Below are 14,780 nucleotides of genomic sequence, written 5' to 3'. Positions count from 1 at the left end.
CTCGATTGGGGCAGACAGGTCAGACTACAAGGATAGGCGACATGGTGGCACAATCGCAACAGTACTGATGAGATGACAGATATGACATTTGCGCAGACGACTCCTATGCAGGGGAACACCAATGGCACTCTACTCTCCGGTGTTCCAAATCTTGCGAGCAGGCGTCACAGTAGGCACCCTCATCTCTCGAGGGAACATGCCCTCCAGCCTCCTACCCAGCATCGACCTGGCAAATCTCCTTTGCTCAGCCGAAGGGGTAGCAGGAGGCTTTCCAGTAGCAGCCACGACGCCCAACTCGATCAAGGCAGCCTGCTCAGAGGGTGACCTTCTCGTAGGTGCAACACGGTACGTGGCCGCCCTGTACAGTCTAGCGTCCTCGGACCTCAGATCTGCTACAGCCTCGGCCATCCTCTCCCTCTTCACCCTGAGATCCTCGCTCAGAGCTTCCCTCCTCGTGCGTTGGAACAGCTTCCATGCTCGATCGATGGTCTCGTGAACCTCCCGACCGTATGGCAGAGCCTCGTCCAGCGTCTCGGGGACCTGAGCCTTGCGACGGCTGGATTCAGCATCCGCAGCCGGAGGGTAGACCATCCTGCGCAGAGCGTCTGTCCTGGTGTCTGACGCCGGGGGCACATAGCGAGGGTCGTTGGGATTCAGCTTCGACGCATTGCCACTGGGCTTGGCGCCGGTGGCATATCCTCTCCGAGCACCAGTCGATGCAAAAGTCGAGTATGCTCGAGCCGAGCTTCCGCCAGCCCTCGACGACGAGCCGAAGAGACCGGCACCCGAGCCAGACGAAGAGGGCGAGGACTGCGTTGCTTGTTCTCTGATGACATTGAGAGCGCTACCCGCCCTGATCCAGTCGATGTGCGCCTTGCTCAGGGTATGCTTGGTAGGAATCTCGAGGACCTTTCCGTCAGGCTTACGAACTACAAGGGTGACTTGAGCAGTCAAGTCTCCGTTGGGCTTCATCAATGGCTCGAGACCCTTGGTCGAGATCTCGTCGCCGGCACTGATCAGCTCGTAGTCGCTCTCATTGGCGAATAGCAGTGTCAGCACGCCTTGCTTACGCAAGTTGGTCTCTGCAATACGAGCGAGAGATCGAGCAACAATGACTTGGCAGCCGAAGAATCGAGGCTGCAGCGCAGCATGCTCTCGTGCTGAGCCCTCACCGTAATTGTGATCGGCTACCAGGACCCAAGGCTGATTCCTCGCCTTGAACGCCTTAGCGACATTAGGGATTGTGTCCTCCTTGCCGGTCTCGTAGTCTACAGCAGAATTGACTCGATCGGTCTCTGCATTAGTAGCACCGATCAGAGTGTTCTCGGCGAGGTTGGATAGGTGTCCCTTGTACTTCAGCCACGGTCCAGCAGCAGAGATGTGGTCGGTGGTGCACTTGCCCTTGATTCTCATGAGACAGCGAAGGCCGTCGAGCTCGTACTTGCCCTCGGAGAAGGCGCTACCGAATGGCTGTAGATGCTCAAGACGGGTCGAGGTAGGGTCGATTGCAATCTCGACATCAGGCTGAGGCTCAGGAGCTGGGAAAGGCAGGTACGCTGCCTCTCCAGGAGTGAAGCCATTGGTCGGCAGCTCTTCTCCCACGGGCGGATCGAACTTGAAGGGCTTGCCATCTGGAGCCGTCAAAGAGTCGGTCATGGGGTTGAAGTCGAGGCGGCCTGCGAAAGCCATCGCAGTAACAATCTCCGGTGAAGCCAGCATGTTGTGTGTCTTCGAGTTGCCATCGTTTCGCGATCGGAAGTTTCGGTTGAAGGAAGTCAGAATGACGTTCTCCTCTCCCTGGCATTCCTTGCGGTCCCACTGCCCGATGCAGGGTCCACAGGCATTAGCCAGAACCCTGCCTCCGACTTGCTCCATGATGCTGGTAATGCCGTCTCTCTCGACAGTAGCTCGAACCTGCTCACTTCCCGGAGTGACATCGAAGCTACACTTGACCTTCATGCCCCTGTCCAAAGCCTGCTTGGCGAGAGAAGAGCATCTGGCCAGGTCATTGTATGATGAGTTGGTGCACGAACCAATCAGCGCGGCCGAAAGCTCCAGAGGGTGGTCTCTAGCCTTGGCATCCTTGGCGCGAGTGGTGTACTCTGAGATGCTAGTCGACAAGTCTGGAGTGAAAGGTCCGTTGAGGCAGGGCTCCAAGGTGTCAAGGTTGATCTCGATGCGCTCGTCGTACTCTGCGCCTTTGTCGGCGGACAGAAGGCCTCGGGCAGCGGCGCCTTGAGCACCGGCCTTGACCTCACTTCGCCCTGTAGCATCGAGGTACCTGCCCATTGCATCATTGTACCCGAAACAGCTAGTGGTCGCTCCGACCTCTGCTCCCATGTTGCTCATTGTAGCCAATCCTGTGGCGGGAAGAGACTCCAACCCTGGGCCGGAGTACTCGACAATTCGTCCTGTTCCTCCTCGAACGGTGAGGCGCGAGACGAGGTGCAGGATGATGTCCTTGGGTGTGCACCAGGGCGACAGTGTACCAGTGAGATGAACATTGAGAAGACGAGGGGTCAAAAGCTCCCAAGGTGTATCTGTGAGAGCATCCACGGCATCAGCGCCTCCCACACCAATGGCCAGGCATCCCATGCCCGAAGCATTGGGCGTGTGGGAGTCGGTACCCAGCATCAGCAGACCTGGGGCGGCGTAGTTCTCCAGAACGATCTGGTGAATGATACCACTGCCAGGTGCCCAGAATTCAATGCCGTACTTCTTGCTCGCCGACTCGAGGAACTTGAAGACCTCGTGGTTGGAGGCAATGGAGCGCTGCGATGCAGAAGAGGGCAGCGGGCATTAAGCACTGCACAAGTCATGGAACGCTAGCCATGCTATTTAAATACTCACCTTGAGATCAGCCTCGGCCCCCTCGAAGGCCTGGATCAGGTGGTCACAGTGTACGGAGGCGGGCACAGCCGTCTGAGGTAACCCGCAAGTCATGAATTGCAGTAGAGCCATTTGTGCAGAAGCATCTAGGTGGTGAAAGAGCAAGAATGCGGAGGATGTTGGATTGCGAGAATGTGAGCTATGAGGCTCTCTGACTTCGACAACGAGCTGCTTCCCTTTGCGTCCACCGACGGTATGGTCTCTGGCTACTCACCTTGCATTGCTAACCGATCGACCTTGAGCGGCAAGTATTCCTTGCCTCTGAAGTCCCGAACATTGCCCGCTCTTGCGAGAACTTCTTCTGGGTTCCTCACATGCGAGAAGAGAATCTTCTCAGCGAGAGAGAGGGGCTGGTTGTCCGTGACCTTTCGCACAGTCTCGAGGTTGTTGAGCAGCGTCTGGTAAGGCGGCAGGCGCGTAGGGTGGAAGGTCGGGGGAGCGGCCGTGGCGAGACTTCGACTTGTGGCGCAGGAAGAGGAGCGAGGCGCCGCAAGACGGATCCGCATGCCCCTTGGAGGAAGCATGGTGGTGGTGTGTAGGGGGAGGATTGCTTGTCGAGCTGAGGTCTTGCTGGTAAGATGAGGAGGAACAAGAAGCTCGGGCGTCTGGCGGGCGTCTGGCGGTAAAGGCGGACAAAGAAGGCCGTGGCGGGGGCCGCTTGCCTTGATTTCAAAAAAGGCTGCGAGGCGTTGTGACTTGATCGCTGCCGGCCGCCGTCGCTTCCGATCCGATTCCGGATAACCCACCGGCTTCTTCTCGACGTGGGGATGCTGCACCTCCTCCCAAGACTCCTCGCTACTTGTGTATGAGCGCTTGGACTGGTGCAGTGCCGTGTCCCTGACCATGTCTTCGTCGTCCTCCCCGTCGCGCCGCAGGCCGGTAGCTTCTTCGTCATCTTCATCGGGCAGAGCGACCTCAGTTGGGCTCTCCTTCGACTCCAACTTGCGTTCCTCGCTAGCAGACCTACCACCTTCCGTGCATACAGCCCTGGTCTCTCGCGATATACCCCCTCAGAACATTGTACTGCAACTCACGAGGGTCACAGATGACCAGTTCTCCGGGAAAGGCCAAGGCAAGGCAGTACCAGACAGCGGCGAGAGCGCCGGTGAAGACAGGCATACAGTCTACCTGGGATGGTCCGGTCAATCAAGCAATCTCGACTCGACCCTGGCGCTCTCGGCATCACTAGCGAATCTCTTCCAACCATCAGCCCAGGCTTCTTCAAACTATCAGCTGACCCTACTCAGGTCTCCTCCGCTCCCAACTGCTACCCGTGTGGATCTGACCCCCTTGACGCCTGATGACTGGGAGCTCTTGAGTCAGAATGCAGGGGCGGTAGAGGACAATATGCTGAGCCAAGTGAGAGCTGTATCTGTAGGGTCGAGAGTGTGTATCTTTGTTGGCAGGGGAGGCGGTCAGGAATGCTGGTTCAGCGTCGGTATGTATGGCGAGGCTGCTATCACGAAGTTCCTGCCCGCCTTGCGCTAACGCACGCCTGATGCTGCTCTCTGATAGATGCTACGGAGCCAACAACCTCATCCGTTTCAAGTGGATCTACCAGCTCCGAGAAGGCTGCCGCTCGAGCCGTTCGTCTGACGACAAATACGGAGATTGTCATCGCTCCCAGGACTAGACAATCTCTGGCAGATGCCGCAGCCCAGCAATCCCACAGTCTGAATGCCAATGGCGCTGGTCCCTCTACTTCTAGGGACCTCGATAGTGTCATGGCTTCTCGAGCCATGCTGAAGAACAGGCTCTACAAAGTCCTCCCGCCTGATGTCATCCCTATTCTGACAGACGATACTCTCGAAGCTGACGGTGATGCGCCGATGGCTGTCTTTGGCTCAGGTGATCGCGAGGAGGAGGCTTCAGACTCTGACTGGGCTTTGATCGCCCAAGCCTTTGCCGGAGGCAGCGCCAGCTGGACAAGAGCTACCATCAATGTCCAGCCCTGTCCTTCGGCGCCAAGGATACGGCCGCTTTGTAGGCCTTCCAAGAGCAAAGCAGGCGGGGACGATGAGAATCAAGCCCCGGGCAGCGAGCTCAAGCCAAGCAGACCAACCGCAACTGCATACGTCGCTCAGGGACGGACCTTGAAAGGATCCTCCGCTGGTCCTTGGCCGCGGCGGTGGATCTGGCTCAATTCAGCCTTGAGACAGAAGCTTGGAGGGGTAGGAATAGGAGAGACTGTGTGGTGAGTAAGAGCGGGTGCGACTAGGTCTGTGTGCCATCAAATGTCTCTAACGTATCCTCAAGGCTTTTGCCATGACACCCCAGCTTTTCGGCTCCACCACCTGGAGGAAGTGCTACCTCGCCTCCCGTACGCTCCTCAGAGAGGATACAAAATGCACCGAGCCTGAGCGAACAAGCCGACGCACCTGCCCTGGCGGGTGTATCGTCTCTGCTTTCAACTCTCCGTGAGCAGGTCCTGACATCGGTGATGTCACATTCGTTATCAACTCGGAGCGCTTCGTCTTCTACGAACAACAATATCCTCCTACACGGGCCATCTGGAGTAGGCAAGACGTCCATCCTCCACACTTTGGCATCTTCTCTACATTCATCGTTGAACACGACTCTGTACGTCGACTGTACCTCACTCGTCGAGCAGCGAGTCTCTCAGCTCAAGGCGACTTTTCAAGAGTGGAAGGATGCCTTAGACTGGTACGCCCACTCCAGTTCAGGAGCCATCCTGATGCTCGACAATCTGGACAAGGTGCTCATCGGCGAGGTGGAAAATGTTGACCCGACGAGGGCGCGGACCATGGCGGAGTGTTTCGTTCAGATCTTCTCTCAGAGTGGGAGCGGCAATGCGATTGTTCTGGGCACGGCTCTCTCAAATACGAGCTTGCATAAGCTGCTGGTCGAGAAGCATTTTTGGAACGATACCCTCAGTGCCAAGCCGCCTGGGAAAGGGGAACGTAGCGAAGTAAGTCCATCCTGATACAAAGAGCCTTGTGGTCGCTATCATATCACTGATACTGACCATGTTCAACTTCTACAGATCTTGGGCCATCTCATCAAGCTCAAGTCACTCAAGTCGCAAGAGACTGAGGGCCAAGGAGGTCGCATCGTCGCTGACCCTTCTCTCAACACCGTGCATCTCGCTTCGCAGACGGAAGGTTACCTTCCTGCCGATCTTGTAGACCTGGTAGACCGAAGCATCTACCGAGCCGCTGTGCGTCTTGGCTCCGCAGATATTTCCTCTACAGCGTCGAATGCAGTCTCACAGTCCCAGATCAACGGCCACGTTCCTCTTCAAGGCCGCTCGTCCTATCCTCCTCTCACCCTCCTACCGCAAGACTTCACCTCAGCTCAAGAGAACTTCACCCCGCTCTCGTTGCGCTCCCTCTCCCTTTCCACCTCCTCGGTCAGCTGGTCTTCCATCGGCGGTCTTTCACAAACGCGTCGTGTACTACGCGAGACGCTCGAATTCCCTGCTCGGTACGCTCAAATCTTCGAAGGGTGTCCGCTGAGATTGCGTAGTGGTCTACTGCTGTATGGATATCCGGGGTGTGGTAAGACGATGCTGGCCAGTGCAGTGGCAAAGGAGTGTGGAGCCAATTTCGTTAGCGTAAAAGGACCTGAGCTGCTCAATAAGTACATCGGAGCGAGCGAAAAGAGCGTGAGTCCCAAGCCGGAATGAGGAGCTGAGTCTCTTGGTGGGGCGACCTTCAGACAATTAACATTTTGTGTACCCTCCCTTTCCTTCCAGGTTCGCGACCTCTTCGAGCGTGCCTCCTCCGCCAAGCCCTGTGTCCTCTTCTTCGACGAATTCGACAGTATCGCTCCCAAGCGTGGTCACGACTCTACCGGTGTAACAGATCGAGTGGTCAATCAGCTCCTGACTCAAATGGATGGTGCAGAAGGTCTCTCGGGAGTGTACGTCCTCGCCGCCACTTCCCGCCCGGATCTAATCGATTCGGCACTTCTTCGTCCGGGGAGACTGGATAAGAGTCTGCTCTGCGATATGCCCTCGGGGGAGGATCGAGCTGATATCCTCCGTGCTGTTGTGCGCGAGGGAAAGATTGCCGTGGATCCTACCGTGGAATGGGAGTACTGGGCTGGAAAGACAGAAGGGTTCAGTGGAGCCGACTTGCAGGCATTTGTGTACAATGCGCATTTAGAGGTGGTGCACGAGGGCATTGCTGATGCGCAAGCCTTACGAGCCGAGGGTGGTGATGACGGTAGTAGTGGGGAAGCAAAAGAGGGAGACGGAAGCTCGTTGCGCTTCGTAGAGTACACGGGTCAACAAGGGGCAAAGGATGGCTTAGCGGGGCCAGTAGGGATGAAGAGGAGCGGGGCAGAGGAGCAAGCGCTGCGTAGACGTCTGGAGTTGGCCTTGAGAAACTCTCGCAAGTCGAGCTCCAACTCTACATCTGCCACTGCCAGTGGGAAGACCAACCCCGTACGCGTCAATGGCGACAATGGCGCTGCTACTACCTCCTCCTCTTCCGCGCTAGTCAAACCCGCATCATCGCGCTCCAAGGTCGTCACTGCCCACCATCTAGAGCGCTCCCTAGCCTCTATGCGGCCTAGTGTCCCTGCGCACGAGCGAAGAAGACTGGAGAGAATCTATCGAGAGTTTGCTGGTGAGAAGAGGGGTGGGGAGTTTGGTGATGGAGAGGCTAGTAAGGAAATTGGAGCCAGAGAGAGCTTGATGTGAGAGAGAGGGAGGGGAAGAAACGTCAATGCATAGAGCAATTGTGGAGCTGTCAAAGAGAGCTGTAAGATCGAGCTGCAGTTGCACTCGGCGTGATGATGATGTGATGGTGTGTGATATCTATTGCTGTCATAGTCGTCCGTCCACAGTCCTGCACTTTCCCTTCTCATTTCTTGCCCGATGATGCTTCTGCAGAGGAAAAGGGCAACGTTGGAGGAGTCAGCTTCTCTATTTGCAGCAGAAAGCGTTGGAATAGATGTTCCCTACTGACCTCTCCGTGTTGCATCCTCAAGCAGCTGCGTATCCACTGCTCCTGCGGGTACATGGACATATCGGACTACTGAACCTCTAATGAATGCAGACTTGAGTGCGAGCTGAAGAAGAGAGTGCGTGAAGGATCAGGGGAGCAGGTGGGCACGTGTAAGCTCGCCGTTCGTGTCCCTTTCACCAGGCCATCTGACACTTACAAGGTGTGGCCACCTAGCCTTCTCTGCATCCACTTCCCCTCCCGCTCCCCCCTCTAGCATCGCCCTCTCCACCGACTCATTCCCCACGACTCTGAGATTCTCTATCCTAAAGTTGAGGAACTGATCTACAGACTTGAGTGTCCCTGTGATGGCTACGTCATTCTTGAGCTCGATTGTGATGGGTTGACCTGTGAGGGTCTTGAAGAAGGAGAAGATGAGCTGCGAGGGGAGAGGGGGGAAGGGGGGATGTGAGGAAGGGGTCAGATGGGATGAATACTAGACGGAGAGGGTGCATTTGGAGTTGTCATCTCTGCAAGAGTACTCACCATGGTATAATCTCAGCTTCGTCACTCTTGTAGCTGGCAGTATTCGGCGAGTAGACTGAATCGATGAAGGTTGCTTCGGAAAGAGATGACACGCCTGTCTCCCTCGCACCTCTCTACATCGACCGAGATGGAGGAGGAGGAGGAGGAAGTGGCCCACGCGGAGGGACGGACCTTGAATTGGGTTGGCTCGGATGGGCCCTGAGGCTGAGCCACGCGCGCAGGACGACAGCTCCTCATCCCTCCCCAGCCAGCCCTTTGCGCTTCCGGTTCCGAGTGGGAGAGAGGGGTGGCTAAGGGGGCACGGGCGTGGACATTGCGTCAGTGAGCAGCCAGGGACGTCGGTCTGTCAATCGATCTGGCGGGCCATAGTGAACCTCGAGAGGCTGAGCTGTCAGTTGGTCAGTCAGCTCAAGAGCACTACGTCGAGGTGGGGAAATTTCACTTTTTTCTTTACTACTATCCAACCATCAGAAGCGGGCCGGCGGGGTGAACACGCGGGGGGAGAGGCAGACAGGCCAGGAGGCGTAGGCAGGCAGACGGGCGAGCGGAGTAGGACGAGCGAGGCAGCCTGACACGGTCTGCAGCAGCGGGAGGACAGGCGGCCGCCCGCCCCTCAGCCACGCCCTGGCCAAGGCGCAGGGGGGGCACCTGACCTGCCGTGCGCCTGCGAGGCGACCAAGCATCCAAGCGCGCTGCCACGCCTGCCCTCGCCCGCGCTCTGCTGCTCCCGCCTGGCAGACACACACACTCGTCTGCCTCCCCCCCCCTTGCTCTTCCCCCACACGCCCCATCACACCACCACGACCACCACTGCTGTCCTCTTCAGCCTCAACAATTCGCTACCAGTCGTACTCGAGTAGTCGTCGATAGCACCACTGCCCTAAACAAACCCACACCCACAAGCACAAGCACCACACAGAGACAGACCACACCTGCCTCACTCGCAACACATCTCCACCTCCTCTCCGCCCTCCCTACCACCTACACACCTCTGCTAGCAGACCCTGCACACCAACAGCCAGCTCAGCAGCACCGTCTCTGTCCAGCAGCCTCTTCACGGATTCTCGTCCCACTCCACTAGCAGGACAGCCAACCCTTGCATCGAGGGTCATCGCTTCCAAGCTACACACATCATGTCCCGCTCAAATGGTCTCGATCGTGAGTATTCCCTCGAATGTGGTGCCAAGGAGGGGAATAGGGGAAGAGTAGAGGGGTGCAACAGCTGCCGAGAGGGACATCTCGCCTGTTGCTGGACCATCAGCCAACCCCCACTGGCCTCACAGTCTGGCTCGAGAGGGGGGCCCGTGCTGGGTTGATCTAGCCCGCCTGCATTCAGCGCCCATCTTCCTGCCGAGGTAATGTCCCCAAGCGTGAGGAGCTACGATCAGAGCACATACCGCCCGTGCGAGGTCCTCGTCGCAGTGAGCAAGGTACAGACTTCCAGGCAAGGCAGCGCTCTAGTCCCTCCAGTCTCTCCCCTTGTCCATGACCCCTTTTGTAGGGAGGGAGCTACCACCGCTCTCGCTCCGCCCCACCCGCCCCTCGATGAACAGGTACTAACATGTTCTTTCACCTTCCTCTGCCCTCCCTCTGTACCTCTAAATCAGCAATGGGCGACCCGCTCAAGGTAGTGCGCGTGACAGCCTCCGACGGTAAATCCGGCGAGCCGAGGGAGCTGGCCTACACAAATTGCAAGGTCATCGGAAACGGATCCTTTGGTGTCGTGTTCCAGGCCCGCGTCGTGTCAGGAGGAAATGGCAACTTGGTAGAGGGCGCAGGAGCTAGTCAGGATCAGGGAGCTGCCGCTGGTGCTTCCAAGGACAGCCAGGAGGACGTGGCCATCAAGAAGGTATTGCAGGACAAGAGATTCAAGGTAAGTGGCTCAAAACAGGCACACCGGTCTCCTACGTACAGGGGCGTCACGCTATGTGCTCTCGTTCCTTGTCAGCTCTCGTGATACTGACGCAAACGTTGTTTCCCTCGTTGCTTACAGAATCGTGAGCTGCAAATTATGCGCATCGTAAAGCACCCCAATGTAGTAGACCTCAGAGCATTCTTCTACTCCAACGGAGACAAGGTGAGTGGGGGAGCGCAGGACAGTGAAGGTGCGTGGCGAGCATCGCGGAAGAGAAACTCATCCCTACGCGCTTCTGCTCCACTTTCCCCTCTCTAAGAAGGATGAAGTGTTCCTCAACCTGGTGCTGGAGTTCGTGCCAGAGACCGTGTACAGGTCATCTCGTCACTACGCCAAGCTGAAGCAAACTATGCCCATGCTGCTGATCAAGCTGTACATGTACCAGCTCCTACGCTCCCTCGCCTACATCCACTCGATTGGTATCTGCCACCGAGACATCAAGCCCCAGAATCTGCTACTCAACCCTGCGACCGGCATCCTGAAGCTGTGCGACTTTGGCTCTGCCAAGATCCTCGTGGCTGGAGAGCCGAATGTGTCGTACATCTGCTCGAGATACTACCGAGCCCCAGAGCTCATCTTTGGTGCCACAAACTACACGACGAACATTGGTGAGTAATGAGAGGCTTGTCGAGCTGCACAGGAGCCAGAGGCCAGTCATACTGACCTGTCTGAAATTCTCCGATCCCCTCGCCCTACTCTCACCCCTCCAGACATCTGGTCGACAGGATGTGTGATGGCCGAGCTGATGCAAGGACAACCGCTGTTCCCCGGAGAGTCAGGTATCGATCAACTTGTAGAAATCATCAAGGTCCTCGGTACCCCTTCGAGAGAACAGATCAAGACGATGAACCCCAATTACATGGAGCACAAGTTCCCGCAAATCAGGCCGCACCCCTTCTCCAAGGTCTTCCGTCCCCGCACACCCAATGATGCCATCGATCTGATCTCGCATCTGCTGGAGTACACACCCAGCGCCAGGCTGACGGCCATTGAGGCCATGACGCACCCCTTCTTCGACGAGCTGCGCACAGGAGACAGGAAGATGCCCAATGGCAGGGACATGCCTGAGCTCTTCAACTTTACCAGGGAAGAGTTGAGCATCCGACCGGATCTGAACGCCCGGCTGGTGCCAGAAGACGCAAAGGAAGGACTGCTGGCGCGAGGGATCGACATCAACAACTTTGAGCCGGTCAGCCTGGAGAGCATGAAGGTCTCGCTGGATTGAGCACGCGCGCGGCAAGGAGAGAGAGAGGGAGAAAAGGGAGGAGAAAGGCAATCGTTGGGTAGTGGAGGTGAAGGTGAATGGGGATCAATGAGAACACAAGCAGGACTTCAAGCTTCATCGAGACAACAGACACGCGGGATAGGGTTTGGCGTTTGGGTGTTCGATCCGCAAAGAGGAGAGCGTAAGGATCGGAGACGACTAGGGCAAAGGAAGGAAGGGCACTCCAGGAATTCAGTGCGACAAGATTTCAGCGCATCCAGCATCCGTTCAAAGGTCAGCTGGCGGCCGGCACAAGGCAGAGGGAGAAGGGTCAAGTGGCAGATGACAGAGAGGGGTCCAGCAAGCGAGCAATTCGGAACGTTTGCAATCAAGCTCTGCTCGCTCGCCAGGCGTCTTTGAGTGGCAGACAGTCAGGCAGATCGGGATGAAGATCTGCGAGTCTTTAGAGAGGCAGAGCGAGCGAGCAAATGAGCGAACGAACGAGAGCTGGTGCGAGCCCTGCCCGCAACTCGGAGATTGGGATTCAAGACGAAGGGAAGGACTAAAGGGCCAAGAGGGAAAGGAAGAGAGAAGGAGAGGAAGCTCAAGGAGCTCTAGGTTCCAAGTCGACGTCCTGCTGGCCAAATCAAGCAAGCTGTGCAGGTTGTACAAGAACGCACTCGCCCTTGTCAGCTTTGTCCTTTGCTCATCGCTCTTCTTTCACTCTCATCCTCACCCTCTCCTTACCTCCGTCTCTTCGTCTTGCTCTCCTGTCACTCCTGTCCTCCTGTCTACCTCTTCGTCTCTCTGGCGCCGATCAATTCGACCCTCTTGAGTTTTACTTGACATTCCTCCTTTTGCAACCCCCCATCTCTCGAGTACGTTGCGGTTCTTCCAATCTGTTCTGGTCTGGCCTGGCCTACTAGTGTGACCACACCCCTTTACTCGGTGACTCGGCAACTCTTTGCGATGTGCGATGTGCGATGTGCGATGTGAGGCCTCCTGTGGAGCGAGGTGAATGACGCGAAGAATGCGGGGGCGTGGAGGGCCGCGGGGCCGGGGGGCCGGACGGAAGTGCGGGCGGGCGGGGGTGCGGCCTGGTCTGGTCTGGTCTGGTTTCAAATCCGGAATGCCGGACGGACGGACGGACGGACTGACTGGGCTGAGAGGGGTGACGGCGGAGAGGAGGCGTAGGGCGTCGAGGTGGGAGGACTTCTTCCATTCGATTACTTAGCCGTTAAGGGCCTTGTAGACTTGGCGCTTGAATTTGCACCGAGACTTGAAACGTAGTCTCCCCAGTGCGAGAGAATCTCCATTTGCTGCTAGTGGCATTGCAAGTCATGGACATGGACATGGACATGGACGTGGATGGTGCAAGCTCACACGAGGTGCTGCTGCAAAGCTCCACCATCCCTCGGGATCCGCTCCGGGAAATGCAGCAGCAGCAGCAGCAGAGGGCGAACCGGTACCCGGCTGCTGCATATTCTTCTCCATCGGCGGCGTCCTCCTCCTCCTCCTCCTCGTCATCTTGCGCCTCTTCATCTTTGCGTCTGCAGCCTCGGAGTATACAACAGAGCCTTGGATACATGGCAGTGGGATACTTGGGCCAGGCAGGGCCCTCCGCACCTTGGCAATCCTCCTCCGGAAGTTCCTCCTCCTCCTCCTCTCCCTCCTCCTCATCTTCTTGGTCTACCCAGTTCATGCGGCGGACCTCCTCCTCCTCTACTTTGCATCACAGCGACGCTCTATCGCCTCCAATCACAAGAGGGAACCCCTTCCCACCACAGTCCCAGCTTAGCGAGGGCACGCTCCCAGCCTATAGCTCAGCGCGATACCCCATCCTAGCGGTATGCGAGACGGACGATGTAACGAATGCCTCGGGGCCTCATCCCCACAGGACTACTCGGTCAGCATCGCTCAGTCTGAGATCAGATCCGCAAGCTCTTGCTGATGGTGGGCAAAGGGGGGCGGCAGACGATGAGGGGCGGAGAGAAAGGTCTGGTGACCAGAGACCGAGGAGAGATAAGCAGACGATGGACTATGTGATACGTAGCGGCATCGCAGGAGGGGTGGCTGGTTGTGTGGTGAGTAGCGTTGAGTTGAGCTAAGCGATGGGACGAAGGCGTCTCCTCCCCTCTGTCTCTCCTCCTCTGACCCTCTGAACCCGCTCTGGCTTTACCTGCAAAACAGGCCAAGACGGCCATTGCTCCCCTCGACCGTGTCAAGATCCTCTTCCAAGCTCAAAACCCCGAATTTCAAAAGTACTCCGGTCACTGGCTAGGCGTCTTTCGCGCTGGACGAGAAATTGCCTCTGAATCTGGTGTAGGTGGTCTATTCAGAGGTCACTCGGCAACTCTAATGCGAATCTTCCCTTATGCGGCCATCAAGTACATGGCCTACGATAAGCTTCACTTTCTCCTCATGCCCACAAGAGAATCAGAGACGTCTGCTCGTCTCTTTCTAGCTGGAGCCACTTCGGGAGTTCTTTCCGTCTTTCTTACTTATCCACTCGAATTGATTCGAGTGAGATTGGCATTTGAGACGAAGAGGAGGAAAGTGGAGAGGGGGTCGTTGCGTAGGATCGTGAGGCAGATTTATACAGAGGGGACAACCGAGGCGCCTTTTTCTGGCGATGCAAGGAGGAGAGCAGCAGCAGCAGCAGGTGCTACCAAGACGGTCGAAGGCGGGGCGGCTAGCGCTACTGGTAGCGCTACTGGCGCAGCGACCATGTCCATCGAAGCCGCCCAAAACCGGGCTCTAGCACAAGGCGCTACGGCTTCTACTCCCGTCCCGCCTTCTGCACCTACAGCGAGCGTTCAGACGGCCAATAGTCTCCTAAAGCGCTTCCCGATGATGAAATTCTACAGGGGCTTCTCGGTAACGGTGCTAGGTATGGTTCCCTATGCAGGTACTTCCTTTCTAGTCTTTGGCCGGTGCAAATCCCTCTTGCAGAACTTCTTCGGCGTGGCTACACCTACCTCTCCTTCCACGCCCACGCCAAGAGGGGACTCCCCTTCCTCACCTTCAAACGAGTACACCACCTGGCGTCCCTCCAAGACAAGCATCGACCTAACCTCTGGCGCCTTGGCAGGAGCCATTTCCCAAACTGCCGCCTATCCATTTGAGGTGGTTCGTCGTAGACAACAGGTAGCTGCAGTGGTACGACCGGGTACAATGGTTGGGTTTAAAGAGACGGTTGCTTGGATTTGGAAGACGGGGGGTTGGAGGGGCTTCTATACTGGATTGAGTATCGGGTTTCTGAAAGTGGTACCGATGACTAGTATTAGGTGAGTTTTTCAAAAGAGTGGGGGGGGGG

General features: G+C 56.9%; 6 protein-coding genes across 6 annotated transcripts in view; 4 read left to right on the top strand and 2 right to left on the bottom strand.

The window, feature by feature from the left end:
• Positions 1–55: 55 nt before the first annotated feature.
• Positions 56–3,539, bottom strand: BCV69DRAFT_257640 (putative mitochondrial aconitate hydratase). The gene is made up of 3 exons (XM_025490634.1): positions 3,104–3,539; positions 2,851–2,975; positions 56–2,772 (listed from the first exon to the last, which is right to left on the bottom strand). The coding sequence occupies exons 1-3, from the start codon at positions 3,411–3,413 to the stop codon at positions 130–132; spliced, it is 3,078 nt and encodes a 1,025-aa protein (XP_025348867.1). The 5' UTR covers positions 3,414–3,539; the 3' UTR covers positions 56–129.
• Positions 3,540–3,732: 193 nt separating this feature from the next.
• On the top strand, positions 3,733–7,555 carry BCV69DRAFT_297925 (AAA-domain-containing protein; the record flags this gene model as incomplete). Its single annotated transcript, XM_025494168.1, has 5 exons — positions 3,733–4,327; positions 4,405–5,083; positions 5,167–5,818; positions 5,894–6,514; positions 6,605–7,555. The coding sequence occupies 5 exons, from the start codon at positions 3,733–3,735 to the stop codon at positions 7,553–7,555; spliced, it is 3,498 nt and encodes a 1,165-aa protein (XP_025348866.1).
• A 163-nt stretch (positions 7,556–7,718) lies between these two features.
• On the bottom strand, positions 7,719–9,457 carry BCV69DRAFT_297924 (Sm-like ribonucleo protein; the record flags this gene model as incomplete). Its single annotated transcript, XM_025494167.1, has 4 exons — positions 7,719–7,741; positions 7,824–7,926; positions 8,020–8,238; positions 9,335–9,457. The coding sequence occupies 4 exons, from the start codon at positions 9,455–9,457 to the stop codon at positions 7,719–7,721; spliced, it is 468 nt and encodes a 155-aa protein (XP_025348865.1).
• Positions 9,458–9,954: 497 nt separating this feature from the next.
• On the top strand, positions 9,955–11,485 carry BCV69DRAFT_247421 (putative glycogen synthase kinase 3 alpha; the record flags this gene model as incomplete). The annotated part of the gene is made up of 4 exons (XM_025490249.1): positions 9,955–10,218; positions 10,339–10,422; positions 10,520–10,868; positions 10,971–11,485. The coding sequence occupies 4 exons, from the start codon at positions 9,955–9,957 to the stop codon at positions 11,483–11,485; spliced, it is 1,212 nt and encodes a 403-aa protein (XP_025348864.1).
• A 203-nt stretch (positions 11,486–11,688) lies between these two features.
• On the top strand, positions 11,689–12,343 carry BCV69DRAFT_152593 (hypothetical protein). The gene has a single exon (XM_025489363.1). The coding sequence runs from the start codon at positions 11,910–11,912 to the stop codon at positions 12,297–12,299; it is 390 nt and encodes a 129-aa protein (XP_025348863.1). The 5' UTR covers positions 11,689–11,909; the 3' UTR covers positions 12,300–12,343.
• A 352-nt stretch (positions 12,344–12,695) lies between these two features.
• Positions 12,696–14,780, top strand: part of BCV69DRAFT_281638 (mitochondrial carrier) — a 2,631-nt gene continuing 546 nt past the window's right edge. Inside the window, exons 1-2 of the mRNA XM_025492049.1 lie at positions 12,696–13,548; positions 13,655–14,751. Coding sequence (XP_025348862.1) covers positions 12,805–13,548; positions 13,655–14,751 — 1,841 coding nt within the window. The 5' untranslated portion in view covers positions 12,696–12,804. The remainder of the gene's footprint in view (positions 13,549–13,654; positions 14,752–14,780) is intronic.

This window comes from Pseudomicrostroma glucosiphilum, assembly GCF_003144135.1.
Source record: "Pseudomicrostroma glucosiphilum strain MCA 4718 unplaced genomic scaffold BCV69scaffold_4, whole genome shotgun sequence".
Classification (NCBI taxonomy): domain Eukaryota; kingdom Fungi; phylum Basidiomycota; class Exobasidiomycetes; order Microstromatales; family Microstromataceae; genus Microstroma; species Microstroma glucosiphilum.
This window is presented reverse-complemented; position numbering and strand designations above follow the sequence as displayed.